Source organism: Thunnus maccoyii, chromosome 18, assembly GCF_910596095.1.
Source record: "Thunnus maccoyii chromosome 18, fThuMac1.1, whole genome shotgun sequence".
In the NCBI taxonomy this organism is placed as follows: Eukaryota; Metazoa; Chordata; class Actinopteri; order Scombriformes; family Scombridae; genus Thunnus; species Thunnus maccoyii.
In genome coordinates this window covers 11,574,601-11,590,189 of record NC_056550.1, presented here as the reverse complement: position 1 = coordinate 11,590,189, position 15,589 = coordinate 11,574,601, and the positions used below count along the sequence as shown (strand labels likewise).

Here is a 15,589-nt window from a genome sequence, read left to right as displayed (position 1 = left end):
GCTTCACACTATCAGCCTTGCTCATACAAAACTGACCAGGCTCACGGGAAGTGCAGAGCCCCGTCCAACACAGACTCAGCGTCAACTGGAATTGAGAGGTGAGGCACAACTGCAGTTTCCTGTGAAGGAAGGACAGAAAATATGATTATTATTATCTGTCCACACTTAAATTTATGTAAAGATCATGGATGTCACCTGAAAAGTGGTTGTTTAAATAGAGTATAAAGATAATCACACAGAAATGTCACGCATTTATCTTATACATTTATACATTAACCGTGTTTAGCTGCTTCTGGCCTCAGTAGATGGTATGATCATATTGTCGTCAGCATCATGCGTTCTTCAGGCAGCCAATGAACATGATGTACACTTCTCCTTATATATCTTCAATGTGAGATTAAACCCTTTTTTCTGTACCAAATGCTCTTTATGTATTTGTTCCAGAAGGTTGGTCTTATGTAACAGCTCAGGATTCCAGTTTCCAAATGTTTTGATGCATTATATGCACATTTCTAATATTAATTATGTAATTGAAATGACCTAGACTTACTATCTTCTCTAAAGGTTTTATGATGTAAAAGCAAATGTTCACTTAAATATTTTGGCCTGTTGATTTAGTAACAACTTTTTTGACCATTTTTCTTCTCAGTTAAAGTGTCATTGATGAATGTAATTCACTATAATATGTGTTTGAAGCTTTCTAGGTATCTTGATAAATTTATGCTGCACAATTTATGACAAACATGAAAATGATAATGTGGTGATTATGTGGTGTTTCAAACTGCCCTCTGTTGAAAATTTGGTGTATGGGTAAGATATTTAATTTTGCTTTAGAAGATACTAGTTAATCTTATACATTTAATTTTCAATATATACTTTCATAGCATACATTTGATTTTCTGTCTTACCTCTCTTTCTCCCCCTCTCTCTTGGAAATACTCTGGTATATACAATACATGTTTCTCTGATCAACAAGGTACAGAAATAGCCAGCTAATCCAATGCCCTGCCATTTTATATGACGTATCTTCTGTTTCTTCCAGCTGGCACAGCTATTAGAGTCACTGGAGTACTGTGATGAGGCTGTGTGATTCCCCTGTGAGATTGTGCCGGAAAATAATATGGGCTGAAAAAGATGGGGCAGAACATTGGGTATCATAGAAGAGGCAGCCTCAGATACAAATAGTTTGATGGTAGGAATCAATGGAATCACTTCAGACACGCAAATGGAGGGAATATTTCTAAAAAGGATGAATTTTATCCTGATTTGTCCCAACTACATCATTCAGCACATCCAACTTGTGCATTGATGACCAAATAAAAAAAAACGTCTTTAATATAATTGCTAGTGTGTGTGGCAAAATGTTTTCACTCTATAAACATGATTTATTTATCTACTGTATTTTAAATTACTAATTAAGTTTTTTGAGATTTTATTGATAATGCAAGTGGTGGTACTACAGTATACAGTACGCCTCTGGCAAGGACCTTAAAAATGCTAACAAGGAGAGATTTATAACGCTTTGCTAAGTTATTTGTGAACTTTGTGAATGATGGGTCCCATAAAATGTATGAACACTGATCTGCTATTTTGGGATAATCCAGCAGTTTCACACAGAAACACATCACACAGAGGAAGACGATTGTGATCCTCAGGACATTTTGGTTCATAGGCTTCTGCTTGAAATACATTTGATTTAAACAGTTCATTAATGATAATTCAGCTTTGTAATAAACATCACTACACTAGTCTACAGCCCAGCTTGCGGCTCTGTGAGGCTGCACACAGATGTGCTTTGTGGTAAATGTTACAGGATGTTATGTTCTCAAATTTTCAAGTCTGTCCTAAAACAGTAGTCTAGTGACCAAATAAACACTGACATTGTCTTGCTGTAATTATTGCTCCTGTTCATACTGGACATTAAGAGATCTCTTCATAATGCACTTTCAATGTAAGTGATGGGTGACAAAATCCACAGCCCTTGTTCGGTGCAAAAATGTATTTAGAAGTTTATCTGAAGGCAGTATGAGGTTTCAGTTGTCCAAATTAGTCAAATCAAAGTTACTATATTTTAAGTCCAAAATTCCCTCTTTTTGTTACTATACTTCCACAGCAGCTGAACGGGAAAACATTGTCCCTCGAGACACAGAGAGAGAATTTTAAACTAAAAAGATTAAATGTGGAAGATATCCACTTTATTTGACTAACTCAAATAGCTGAATCCTTATATTATATTGTAAAACATTTGAAGGGGATCTTCTAATGGTCAGTATGAACAGGAGGAATGATTAAAGTGAATAAAACCTGTTTCAATGTTCAGATGGGCACCTGACTGTTGTTTTTAGACAGACTTGAAAAATTGTGAACCTATCCTTTAACATCAGCTTACTACCATGCTGACATGATAATGGTTAGCATGGATATTCACTGTCTTAGTTTTAGTGGCTTAGCTTTAGTGTTGTGTTGTTTGCAAATTATTCGTTCAAAAGAATGGGTGAACAAAATGGACTGAATCACTTGATCTGTTAATTTCTGTTAATTTCTCAGTCAGTTCAGTTGAGCTCTCAGCCAGTTGCAAGCAAACATAATTTATTCACAGGAATACAATCACTCACTCAATGAGCAAGTGATTCAAGTCATTTGTTTGCAGGAGGAATGGGGTGTGTTCAAGACAGCAAATACACAGCTGACAGCTGCTAACATTTAGCTGCAATGATTTTAGGACTTTGTTATAGCAGCTTTCAGTTTTCAAACTGTATCTTTATAAAATTAAACTCTCAGCTCACTGGCTATTCTTCACGAACAAACGCTCTCCATTCATTAGTTAGCGAGTTAGAGTGAATGGTACTAGGTCTGGTCAAGCCCTGAACGATTCAGTGAACAAGTCTTTTGAACAAATCTTTAATGATTTAATGAACTGATTCAAATGATTCAGTACACTGAAAAGAACTGCTTTGCCCATCACTAGTTAGCATGCTAACGCTGGCTAATTAGCACTAAACACAAAGTAAAGCTGAGGCTGATGGGAATGTCATTAGATTTGAAGTTGGTCAGAATTGGACAACTAGAATTTTTAACCTGATGATGGTGCTAGATGAAAAGTCAGGGAATCACCAAAGTGATTACAATTCATCCTTAAAGGGACATGAATGTTCCAAATTTCATGACAATCATGACAATCATCAAAAATAGTTTTTCACATTTTCACTAAAAAAACACAAATGTCAGCTTCATGGTGGCACTAGAGCAAAAGTCAAGGAATAATCAACAACATTAGGATTCATATTCTGGGGACCATTAATGTCTGTACCAAGTTTCATGGCAATTCATACAATAATTGTTGAAATAATTCAGTCTGGACCAGACTGGTTGACTGGTTGACTGATGGATAGGACATAAAACATGCTCTGAGCATGGCTAAACATCAAGTTTTATGTACCTGCATTATGCTGCAAGAAATTTAGTTTGTTCTGAGAAATGTTGCTTTACTGAGGTTCAACTGTTTTGGTGCTTTTATACTATCATAGGTTTAATACACTGACTGTAGCTGAACTCTGGCTGACTCTGGCTCTGATGGAACTTCACTCATTTCAGGTCTTAAAATAAGACGCTGCCACACCATCACGATGCAGACCCCAGGGGACCCAGAGGAAAGCACTTCAACTACAGGTCAGCACAAGGTGATATGTTGGTCAGCAACTGGCTGTGACGTGAAATGTTTACTGTTACCTTTTTAGATAATTATTGATTTTGATTATATTGTTAATCTTTTATAACATCTGACACACTAAAATATTCCAAGATTGATTGGGGGCAGTCAGAAAAAATGGTTTCTGTGGTGTTTCTTCCTAAAACAAGATGCAGTGAAACACAATTAATGTACCCCAGCACTTAAGGAAGATACAGTTATAAAGCAACTGGGATTTTATCTTTAATTAAGTTTAAAAATGGGGTCAGAACAGCAGCTGCGTAGGTCTCCCCAGCATGGTTATGAAGAGATGGACATTGATACCCCATAGAGAAAACAGAGCAGTAACCAAACAGATTGTACAAAAATAATGGCAGGACATTAAAAAAGTAGGTGGTGAATTTAAAATACACTATCTGTGCAGATTCAAGTCGAGGTATGTTTAAAGGAAGTGGCTATTGGTATGGGTTCCACTGTGTCAATAGTCCATTTATTGTTGGTACGGAAATTATTATGCATGCGTATTGGTACTGATTGCGCAAGATCACGTGATCAAATTCAGGTTGTTTCAAAATGGAGGAACATTTTTGTTTGCAGGTGATATGCCAAACCTTCCCATCATTTAGGTAAAAATGGTTAGGTTTAAGCATAAAAACCACTCAGTTAGGGAAAGATCATGGTTTGGGTTAAAACAGTACAATACAGTAAAAATGTCTCGTTTAACGGCACTGAAATGCCCAACGTGACAGTAAAAAATGTCTGGTCACAAGAGGTCCGGCAATAAATTCCTGAAACCCATTCTGTATAATATCAAATAGAGGAAACTACTATCGGCACGGAAAACCAATCTGGACCAACAGCCCTAGACTACTATTACATGTCAACAGTCAGTAAATTATTACACCAGTTCCGTAGCTGGTGCCATGTTTAAAACTCTCTTAATTACTCTGTAACCTTAATTACAGAGTCCAGGATGAAAACTGATAACAACAAATTCAAGATTTTTTTAGCCTGTGATTGTTTGTGCATGGGCATGGGTGTGTGTCTGTGTCAGTGTGTGTATGTGTGTGCGTATTACGCAGCAGTTGCCATTTCTCAATGCTGTAGTTGCTAGGAAGCAGGATGTTGAGTGTCCAAGGGATATTAATATCTAATATTCTGGGCGACTGCTCCTCAGCTCTCTCAGGAGCCACATTTGTCCTGGCTCGGCTGTGATCTTACATCATACAGCTCACATTTGAATTGAACAATTAGAGACATAAGACAGAGTCAGTGAATCTAAGGAAAGGTGTCAGCCACAGTAATATATTTAGCTTTTCTGTCTATGGTACAAGAACAAGCAGCTTACCTTGTGTGTAAGTCTTCCTGTTGATTGTTGATTTCCAACTTTCCTTTACTTCCAGGTCTTCTAGCCAAACTGCTGCATGTTTCTCAGCAGGTTTCTTTAACTCCTCTCTTCTGTTAAGGGTAGAACCACTCTAACCTTGTGAGGCAGAAAAGTAAATGGCCACAGAGTACCTTCATGTCTTCCCCTTCTAGTTTAAACGCATCTGTTTTTCCATTGAATGAGGAGGGCATTACAATCACTCCTACTGTCAAGTCCTCCAAAGTTACTGCTCGGTTGATATCCGGTCGATCAGAAACAGACCAGAAATCAGAAAGTGACTTTAGTGAAGCACTGAAGGCATAATTTTGCCCCCTCAAAATAGCACAAGGAGTTGATCACAGCTACTCTGATATCCCAAATTAAATGTATATAGGGCTCACATGGCCTGTAGGGTCCAATCCAATCAAAAATTAATTCCTCACAGCTTATTCTGGAGTTATAAGCAGTCGACAGTCTCTCTTCTTCCACAGTGTCTCACACTTTCTTAGTATATCTGCTATCTGATCTTGTTCTGCCGCAGATCCCACTCTGTATCCCACATCCAGTGAACTATTGCTCACTGCTCAGCTCTCGTCCTCCCCCTCCCTTTCACGGTGTCACTGTAGATACTTGGCATTTGGAGACAACGTGTGTGTTGCACCAGTGCTGGTCAGCAACGATCGGAGTTGAAAGAATCAACTGGCTTATTATATTAAAATTGACATGTACTGCAGAGCCCAGAAACTAACTGAACATTTACATTTTTAAGCTAATTTATTTGGGATTTGATTAGGTTTAATTATTTATTTTGTACAGAGTGTTTTTATTGCAAAACGGTGTCGTTTCAAACAATGGATGAACCACCAATATGTAGACGAATATTTCTTTTCATCTTCACTTTTTTTCAGAAAAGTCAGAACAATAGACACATGACTGGCACATTGAGTGTATTATTGGTTCAGAAGTAAAATCTACACACTCTTAAGGAATCTGTGAAAATAGAGACATTTTTCACACATCTAATTAACTGTCCTACTCTGCAATGTTTCTTAACTAACACAAAACAGATCACAGAGTGGGTGGTGTGGTCTCCATTTTGACTCATTCAGAAAGCAAAGCAGCTCCTGTTGAACATATTGCACTTTCAAAAGCACATGTAGGCAGTTTCTTTTCTGTTTTATGTGTGCATGTGTGGACAAAGCAGGAAATCAGTGTATTTCTCATGTATTACAGGGCGAAAAAAAAAGTTGAGCAGGACCCTTGTGATAGGTGCAATAAGGACTGATGCAAATCTAAAATTACTGTAATATTGAATTACAGTTGAAGCTGATGGGATTTTGGTTGTTATTTTTAAAGGTATGCTGTCAATAATTGAGGTGTCAGGCGAGTGGAAACTTTGATCTGCTTTTGGCACTTGAAATGTCAGGACATCAATCAAGATTCATCCTCCAGGGTCCATGAATGTCTTTACAACATTTCATGGCAAACCATCCAAAACTACTCCAGATATTTGACTCTGGACCAAGGCTCAAGACAGACACGCGGATGCTACTTCTGTGCAACAATTCATTCCCAAACACCCCTGACTGAAATACCACTGCTGTGCGCAGTGTGCGATCAACAACGTACGCCATCCTTGTTTTTGAAAAACCTTCCACCACACTGCTCTGCCCAGGAGTTTGTAATTCCTTTGTTAGTTTTACAGGACAGAAACAGGATCTGTTCCAGTCCTGGCCTGACTCAGATTCACGAGAGGCCATTACAGAGCAGAGACCTGGGTGGAAGGTACGTGTGACACTGCGATATGACGGCCTCCAAGGAAAATAAGCCAAGGTAGTCAGGGTATCAGTTTTCTGATTGTAACAGGAATATTTGACCTTTAAGAGTATGTTGTTGGAATTATGTTCATTAAAGCAGTAAAATGTCTGTATCTTCACATCTCGCACGCAACATAAGATACTGCATGTAAGTAATGTTAATGTACAGTGTGTTTAGTGTATGATAAAAATTTATGATGTATGATAAAAATTGTGTATGATAAAAATTTAAAAATAAGACAACACACTACAGATTTTTCACCCCGCGTTTATCATATTTATTTATTTGTTACTTTTTAAAGGACCAGTGTGTAAGATTTAGTGGCATCTAGTGGTGAGGTTGCAGGTTGCAACCAACTGAATAATCCTCCGCCTCCCCCTCCCCTTTCAAGTATGTAGGAGAACCTACAGTGGCCATGAAACTCGCTAAAAATGCGAAAGGCCCTCTCTAGAAACAGTGTTTGGTTTGCTCTGGACTTCTGTAGAAACATGGCAGTACAACATGGTGGCCTCCGTGGAAGAGGACCTGCTCCCTCTGTAGATATAAAGGGCTCATTCTAAGGTAACAAAAAACAATAATTAGTTTCAGGTGATTATACACTAATTAAAACATACTCATGATTATTGCATTTCTGCCAAGTCTCTTCCGCTAGATGACACTAAATTCTACACACTGCACCTTGAACTGCTGTTTTTTTCCATTACATGAGTAACTCTTTAAAAGACAAAGCAGATATTCATGGAGTAAAATCTTTATCAGAAAATATATTGAATGCAACTTAAAGTAGGGTATAATTGTGATTAAATGCAGAACTTTTTTCTACAGCGCATTTCAAAAATCCAGCAGATCTAGCTTTATATTCACTCTATGTTACCGCTACTGTACTGTTCCTTTGATGTCAGGGCTGTAAATAGGTTATGGGTTCAGTTAGGAGATGGCAGACCAGATGGGGATGTGAAGTGTGCTATTGGGACGGAGAGAGCCCACAGCCGATACCTCGTACCCAGTGAGTTATTTAAAGGCTGCCTCACTGCGGCAGGACAAAGTGGGCCAGGCTTGACCACACTCGGGACACAGGCTTGATCATATTTGATCAACTTTCAGATTATCAGCAAACTCAAACTCTCCTGAATCATTTTAGAGTGTTATGTCACGTTGTGGTTATGCCTGTGTGGTGGAGAAGACACCAGGCAGAGCACAGGATGTTTACTCAAAGCTCAGTCAGACATGAGTGTTTCTGGTTCTGGCAGGACACTCAGGATCAGGAGCATGGCAGGTACTCTAATTATACAACTGTGTAACCGTCTGTTTAGTTCAGTATTAGCAGCATTCCTGCTGTTTGTGCTCACTTGCTGTGTTTCTGGACTTCCTGTTCATTGTTCTATTATCTGTAGCTGTAAGTGGTGGCTTGTAAACGCTGGTGAGAATTTAATTAATTAACTGCACAGTTAGTCGACCTATTTAATCAGTTTTGTGTTTTTAAATTAATTCTTGGGTTTTTGGTTTCATCCTAATAGTACACACATTTTTAAATCTTTGATTTGATCCCTTTCAGTTGGAGGAAACATATTTATCACTGGAAAAAGTACAACACTTGTCACATAATCATAATGACTACGATCACAGCTAAAGTAACCTGTCCGATGAGGCAGCGTTTAACTCTGTGTGTGTCACTTTCATTCAAAAATTGTCTAGTTTATTATGTCTTTTATATTACAGTATTCTTTACATACTGACCTACTGATGTTTCAAAGAAAAGAATATTGAAAATTGATTTTTTTTTTTTTTTTAAATTGCCTCTAGATTAACTACTCGTTCCAAAAGTTGGGCTCTGTCAAAACTAGGAGTTTTTATTTAGTGTCCACATCTTTGTGAGCTTTACTGGCGGATGCAACAGCAGAGGGGCACAAGCAAAAGATAAGAAGGTGCTTTTCATATTTAACCTGAAGTATCACATGTATTAACAACATAACATGCAGAACAACATGAATAAGATGTCTGTGCCAACCCAACTAAAAATGTGTGAAACATAACAAAATATATCTTATCACACCACTGAAAGTGAGTCCATGACTGCATTTATACTGATGATATCAATACATCATTTTCAGCAATCATTAGTGAAAACACTTTATATTACATCAGAGTAATAACAAGGTATCAAAGGATTAATACCTTAGGAACAACCTATAATATTCATAACCATGAATGTTGCTGTTACCATAAAACTATTATCTATGTTTCCTGGTCTCTGCATAAGAAGAAGAATTTTAACAATAATTTTAATGTGAAGGTGGAAGAATTACACTGATGTCACCCTGCAAGTATTGAAAAAACATGAAACTAGTTTTACTGTATTGTTATTAACACATTGCCCCATTATTACCTCTTGAGTTCCCTTGTCTTCATCAAAGCATTATCCACCTATTATTACATCTAGTACTAGATATACTTCTAGTATTTACATGGATATTACTGAGAAAGTATTAAACTTGATATAACCCGATTATTATGAGCAAATTAGCCTGTTTACCATATTATTTACTGTCCCATTAAAACCCTGTTACAGAAATAAAATGCCAATATTACTACTAGTTTCATTATTATTTATCAGGATATTTCCAGGTTACATTTGGGCTTGTGATGGATAAAAAACTGTTAAAAATAACAGCAGCAAAAAATCATTTCCATCTTCCATCTTAACATTGCTGCAAAAACTTCAAACTAAATAGCTACAGGGCCTGTAAAACAGCGATGATCACAAGAAAGAGAGAGAACAAACACAAAAGCTAGAAATACTGTAGAGAGAGTCTCTGTTGGCAGCCAGCACCGACAAAAACAACCTGTGAGTGGGGTAGAGAGGCGTTGTGCACCCACCGAACAGAAAGAAACACTACACATAGACAAGACACAGGACTTTTTTTAGGGAGCTGATTACTTATCTCCCTGCTCCAGTTAGGAAATATGCTCCAGATCAGCCTAATCAACATCCTGCCTTGTAGTAATTAAGTGCTCTCACCCTGTGAAGTGAACACAGGGAGACCAGGTAAGCTCCACATAGAGAGGACTGGAGGTTGGACCCAGGTGCCTCTTGGATCCAGGCAACATCTGCAAAAATATCAATTAAACCATTTTATCATTCAACTTCATACAAGTGGATATCAGTTATTTTTCCTCACAGAATATTATACGTAAAGGTAATTTTCCAATAAATAAGTGAATGGACAATTTTTGGTCATAATGTAATCAAGTAATGTAATTTAAACATCATGGTCTGATCCTATGGAATAGTTAGTCAGATCTGCAGCTAACCTACAGTAAATCCTTGAACCGATTTTTATTGGATCATTCTATACAATTTTTAAGATGTCCATGATTTTGCACCAACCAAACTTTTCTTATTTGTTTCACTTACAGATCATACAAAAGTTGACTCTTACAGTACTTCCCCAAATACCAATCAGCCTCATCGTCCTCCATGAAGAGGTTGGTGTTGCCAAACTGATGTTGGTGCCAATTTATATTTGTATCAAGTGAGCAATGTAGGATATATCCATTGTCATGGAAACGCTGACAAATTTTAGTTTGAGCAAAAAAGTTGCATGTAGGTCACACGCCTCTGGACCTGATTTTGTAACACTGTGATCCAAATTAGGATGAAAAATAGTTCCTGCAATTCTTTGCTGATTTGAAAACACAAACACAGACTTGTGTCACATCTGAGATTTAAAAAAAATCATCAGCTGCAGTGTAAACAGGACTGAAGTGTATCATTGGGGAAGAAGGTTATGTTCACTGATCGGAGCAGCCTCTGTGCTGGTCGCAGTAACTGATCTTTGCATGACTAAATGGGCCACTTATTTTTACAGCCTGAGCAGGTGCACCTGTGTGCTGGTGTTTCTACATCAGCCGCTGATCAGTCATAAGAACCGGGAGCGTTTGTGGGGCAGCTCGGCTCAGAACAAACCCTGCAGATGCACACACGTACACACATACTTCACACACAAAAGAATGTAGAAACTGAGAGGAGTTTATATTTTCCTGATGAGCTTCACTTTCTTTATTCTGTTTAACATATTGAAATCTAGTGAATGTCATGTTAGTGTGAAATTACTCTCAGCACATGAGAATTAACAACCCTGAACACAGCTACCCTAAACAACATGGTGACTCAAGTTTCATTTAGATCATATTTCCGTATTAATATTAAGAAAACTAGGAAAAAATGTATTAGGAAGGAAATTATGTGGTTTACGGGACAGAATTCATGCAACACCAAGAACCCAAACTTCATCACAGATACAGTTTTTTTATGCATTATTATACAGCAGACTAATAGTAGCAATGGGAAACAGAACCTCAAAATAACCTGACTGTCTAATCTGAGATCATGCTGGACCTCACATAACACATAACAATTCCAATAGTGCTCAAAATTTCTCTATTGGTTGACTTATTATACATCTTGTTACACTACCAAATATTTGAAATGCAAGTGATTGTATTATTGAAATATAAGATAAGATCTTTAATGATAATTTAGAATTCAACAAATTAAAATCTAGTCTGAAAAACCATAACACAACATATGATTTGACAAAAAGTCAAACTAAACTTACAAACAACTGAAATTAAATTGCAAGCTTTTTGTCCATTACAGCATCTAATCTGTAAATCTTGTTCTGTGTTTTCCTTTGAGAAAAAACAAATCAGAAATTAAAATGGAGAAATTTATATTTAAAATGTTTTTGTTTAATTTTGACGCCTGCTATATACATTAATTTATCAGAATATCATCAGTTCTTCATCTACGTAGATGACTTGTTTCTATACAGCCAATCAATTTGCTTAATTTTAAAACCATAAAGCAAGACTTCTCCTTGAACGAGACTTGGTTAGACACAAAAACAAAGACCGGATCAAGCAAAAGGTGAAGAAAAATCTTTTATTTCTCTGTAGGGTCCTTTCCATAATGCTATAATAACAATCTGAGCCTGTCAGTGGTGAAAACAAGAACCTTTAGTGGACGTTCATCAACGGGGTGCTATTGCCCCGAAGGATTACATTACAGTCCGTTTCACGGCTGACGGCTGCAGCACTCTCGCTCAATACTGGACCAGTTTCAAAAATGGTTGTCCCCATTAGTCACTTAGACACAAAAAGATGGGCAAATAGGGTCCAGGTTGAAAAACCTGAAGTCTCCCTTTAACTCAAGGTCCACTTCCTAACTTTCAAACACATCTCATTCTTTTTATCAGTGGATGAAAGTTCCAGAAAAAGCTAGTAAGCGTAGTAAATAATATTATTGTATCATTATCTCTGTTATATCCAAGGTCAAGAATGAACCGTCATGCAAATTATTACTTTTCATATGTAATTTAATCAATGGTAAACTTTGAATCAGTTGGTTACTCAACTGTTCAGTCCAGGTTTATGTTCTTGATGTGTTGTGCAGTTCTACTATTCAGGCTGCGTGTTGTTTCAACTGTCACAGCGATCCAGAAAATCTCACAGGTGCAGATTTATCCATGATGGATAACATTAAGAATCAGCTTTGCTCTTGCAAAGTGTCAGCTCACATGACTGGAGGTTCTCACGCAGGAGTCACAGGGAAGGAAAGATGGGTGTTGGTGTTTAATGAGGTGTGATGTTCCTCTTTAGGAATGTGACTCCAAGTAGCAGAGCAACACTGAGATTAAGTCATCTTTACAAAGAAATCAGATCTCTGGAGATGTGATTACTGATTATTATGGATCTGTGGTTCCATAGAATGAAGTTGTACAGACTAAATTACAGTAAGGTAAGAAAACACTCATAAAAGCTCTCTTAACATTCTAGATAATTCTCAGTTTACACATATGAAACATTAAAGGTTATCTGAGGCAAACTGCAACACATCTCTCTGTTATGTAAGGCACGTTACTTAAATGTCAACAGCATGTTCAGAAAAGACAGCGTGATGCAATAGTAGTTCATAAGACAGTCAGTCAGATGTGTTGAGTAAAATGTTTGGGTCTGTCTGCTTTGGAAACAGGGATTCTTCTCCTTCTGTGTGACAGCTGGTCGGGTGTTGGAGACTGGTGCAGAAATGTGTTATCACTTCCAGGCTCTGTGCAGACTTGATGCTCCACTAATGAGGTACAGTACTACATTATACAGTAAATGTGTCCCCATGTGAGAGCGGACATCAGTGTTCTTCCCGCACGAGCCTCCTAATTTTCTGCTGGATTCTGTGTCACAAACTGTCACTGCATGTTGACATAAGCAGAGTTACACATCAGGACTCTCTGAGCAGTTCTTATGTCGCTATTAATTAATTAATTAATTCAGCAAGATCAACACGAGACTCCCTGTGAGAATCTACAGCACTTTTTTACTCAAAATTAAAATCTCGGATTACTTCATTTTATTGTGTGAAGTGTTTATCATGTTCCATAATTCAGGCTGCTATTAACACATTACATGAATTGTGTGACCCCAACCTCCATATAGGCAAATCTTGACACAGTTCTTTACTTTTAGTATAATTTCTCAGCCCAACATATCAGAAGAGTTTTGATCATATTTATATCCTGAAAACATACTTTAGACTTGCATTAGTTTTTAATTTTCACTCTGAGAACTACTTGTTTCAATTGTATCCATTTAATCAGAGTCTATTTTACATTACGTTAATTTTCAGTGTCCCAGTTGTTATTTAGTAAGGCTCCCTTAAGCAGATATTGTCAGAGAGAGACAAGGAAGACATAAACAATGTGCTTTGGTACTTAAAAAGAGACAAATAAGTTGTTTTCCAGGAGGATTTACATGGTAAATTCATTCAACCTTGTTTTTAAAAAAAATATTTTCACTGTTTATCAGAGGGGAGTGGATTTGTGATTTAAAAGCCCCTGTAATATGATTAAAAGTGTAAAACTATGGTGACCCTGTATTATTATTATTATTATTATTATTATTATTATTATTATTATTATTATTATTATTATTATTATTATTATTATTATCATCATGTGTAATCTACATCATTACTAATACTTATATATATTTATGAAAATAGTGACATCAGCTCTGTCTCACAACTGGCCTCTCTTGCCTCTGCAGTGTGTGTAAATGTTGTATTATACTACATCTAGTGGTAAAATATGTTAATCACAGTTTTTATACAAGTGATGCAACACACTGAGTTATGATTACTACTTTTAATGAAACACAGGCCGTGTGTCTATAAGGTACAAAATCACTGTGCAATGTACTGGGCTGTGAATGAAAATACAAATATCAATTCACTATGATTACTGTTATATTTTATAATTAACTTTAATAAATTTTTATCTATAAATATTTGTTGCTCCCTCTAGTGGCGCTCTGATCCAGCACATTTACTGTACATAAATACAAAATCTGCTCTTTTCCAAAGCACATAGCACATCAGTATCAAATCAGACAACAACAAATCAACCTTTTACACAGAAAACAATGAGACATAATATAACACATGTTGTGTAACAACAGAAGTTAAACATAATAGATAAAAATACATCTTCTTCATCGGCCAAACAGCAGCTTTACTCTGAGATGCAGATTCCATCGTCTCATCTTCTTTGGATCAGAATGAATCAAACAGCTTCATTCTCTCTTGGGCAGAGAGGCCCTCTTTCAAACTCTGGAGACCAAACACACACACAAAAAATGAAAAATAAGTGACAAAAGAGAAGAGTGAGAAAAAGAGTGAAAGTTCTTAATCTGTAGTTTGTATGACTGAAATTTTTCACTGTAAAGTAAGGGTTTCAAATAGTTCTTATGAAGGGAAAAGTGATGTTTGCAACACACACGATTTGATGTTGGAGTCCTTAAAGCCACGATCTAAAGTAAGTATTCATGCAGAGCCCAAAAACTTCCTACAACTAAAACACAGATTTTATCTACTTTACCTATGAAGTTCAGACTATTGTCAGTGCAGACATCTTTACTTTCTGATGCAGTAACGTTCATTGTGTGTTACATGACTACATTTGTCATGCGAGTCTGTAGAAATTCCTTAGAAATCTAAACTTGAGTGTGTCCAGAAACCTTTGTTTTTGATGCAGCAACACATTTTACCTTTGATCTCACTCCTCTGATTTGACGTGTGAGGGATGATTTGTCTGTTTTCTTCAGAAAAGCAGCATTACTTGAGTTTGTCACAGTGTCATCTGAGAAAATGAAAGGATGGGAATTAAGGGCAATGTGAACAACATGTGCTGATAAAAGACATCAAGTTCTCATCTGAATAGGCATCGCTATTCACTAACAAAATGCTGCACAGTTGAATATATGTGTGAGTAGAAATGGAAGAATAGAGTTTATACATTTCATACTGTAAATTATCACACTGAAAGAGTCTCACCGAGGTTCTGTGCTGAGACGTTTCTACTGGGAGGCCAAGTAACATCATCATCCTGGCTGGTTGTATAGAGGGCCTTGAGCTTGTTTTGGGCATATATTTTGTCCTGTTACACAACATTCACATAAGTTGGAAAGTCTGTACATTTTTAAACAACTACAGAGAAAAAAGTTTATTACAGCATGTTTTTTATTCATTAAGCCTGAGACAATGCAACAAAATATAAAGCATTTTTGTCTTTTTTTATTGAGCATCGAAGTGATTTTCCCACAATGACTCATTTTTATTATTTGTATTTGACAAGCTGAAAAAGTGTAATTTTATGCAGCTGCCT

At 36.8% G+C, this 15,589-nt stretch overlaps 1 protein-coding gene and 1 long non-coding RNA gene across 2 annotated transcripts in view; one reads left to right on the top strand and one right to left on the bottom strand.

The window, feature by feature from the left end:
- The first annotated feature begins 15 nt into the window (after nt 1-15).
- Nucleotides 16-15,589, top strand: part of LOC121884616 — a 24,277-nt gene continuing 8,703 nt past the window's right edge. Inside the window, exons 1-4 of the long non-coding RNA XR_006092387.1 lie at nt 16-98; nt 3,595-3,669; nt 12,534-12,672; nt 12,907-13,010. This is a non-coding gene — a long non-coding RNA (uncharacterized LOC121884616). The remainder of the gene's footprint in view (nt 99-3,594; nt 3,670-12,533; nt 12,673-12,906; nt 13,011-15,589) is intronic.
- Nucleotides 14,057-15,589, bottom strand: part of LOC121884614 (trichohyalin) — a 19,114-nt gene continuing 17,581 nt past the window's right edge. Inside the window, exons 19-21 of the mRNA XM_042393506.1 lie at nt 15,259-15,361; nt 14,973-15,064; nt 14,057-14,535 (exon numbers count right to left, since the gene is read on the bottom strand). Of these exons, the coding sequence (XP_042249440.1) occupies nt 14,479-14,535; nt 14,973-15,064; nt 15,259-15,361 (252 nt within the window). The 3' untranslated portion in view covers nt 14,057-14,478. The remainder of the gene's footprint in view (nt 14,536-14,972; nt 15,065-15,258; nt 15,362-15,589) is intronic.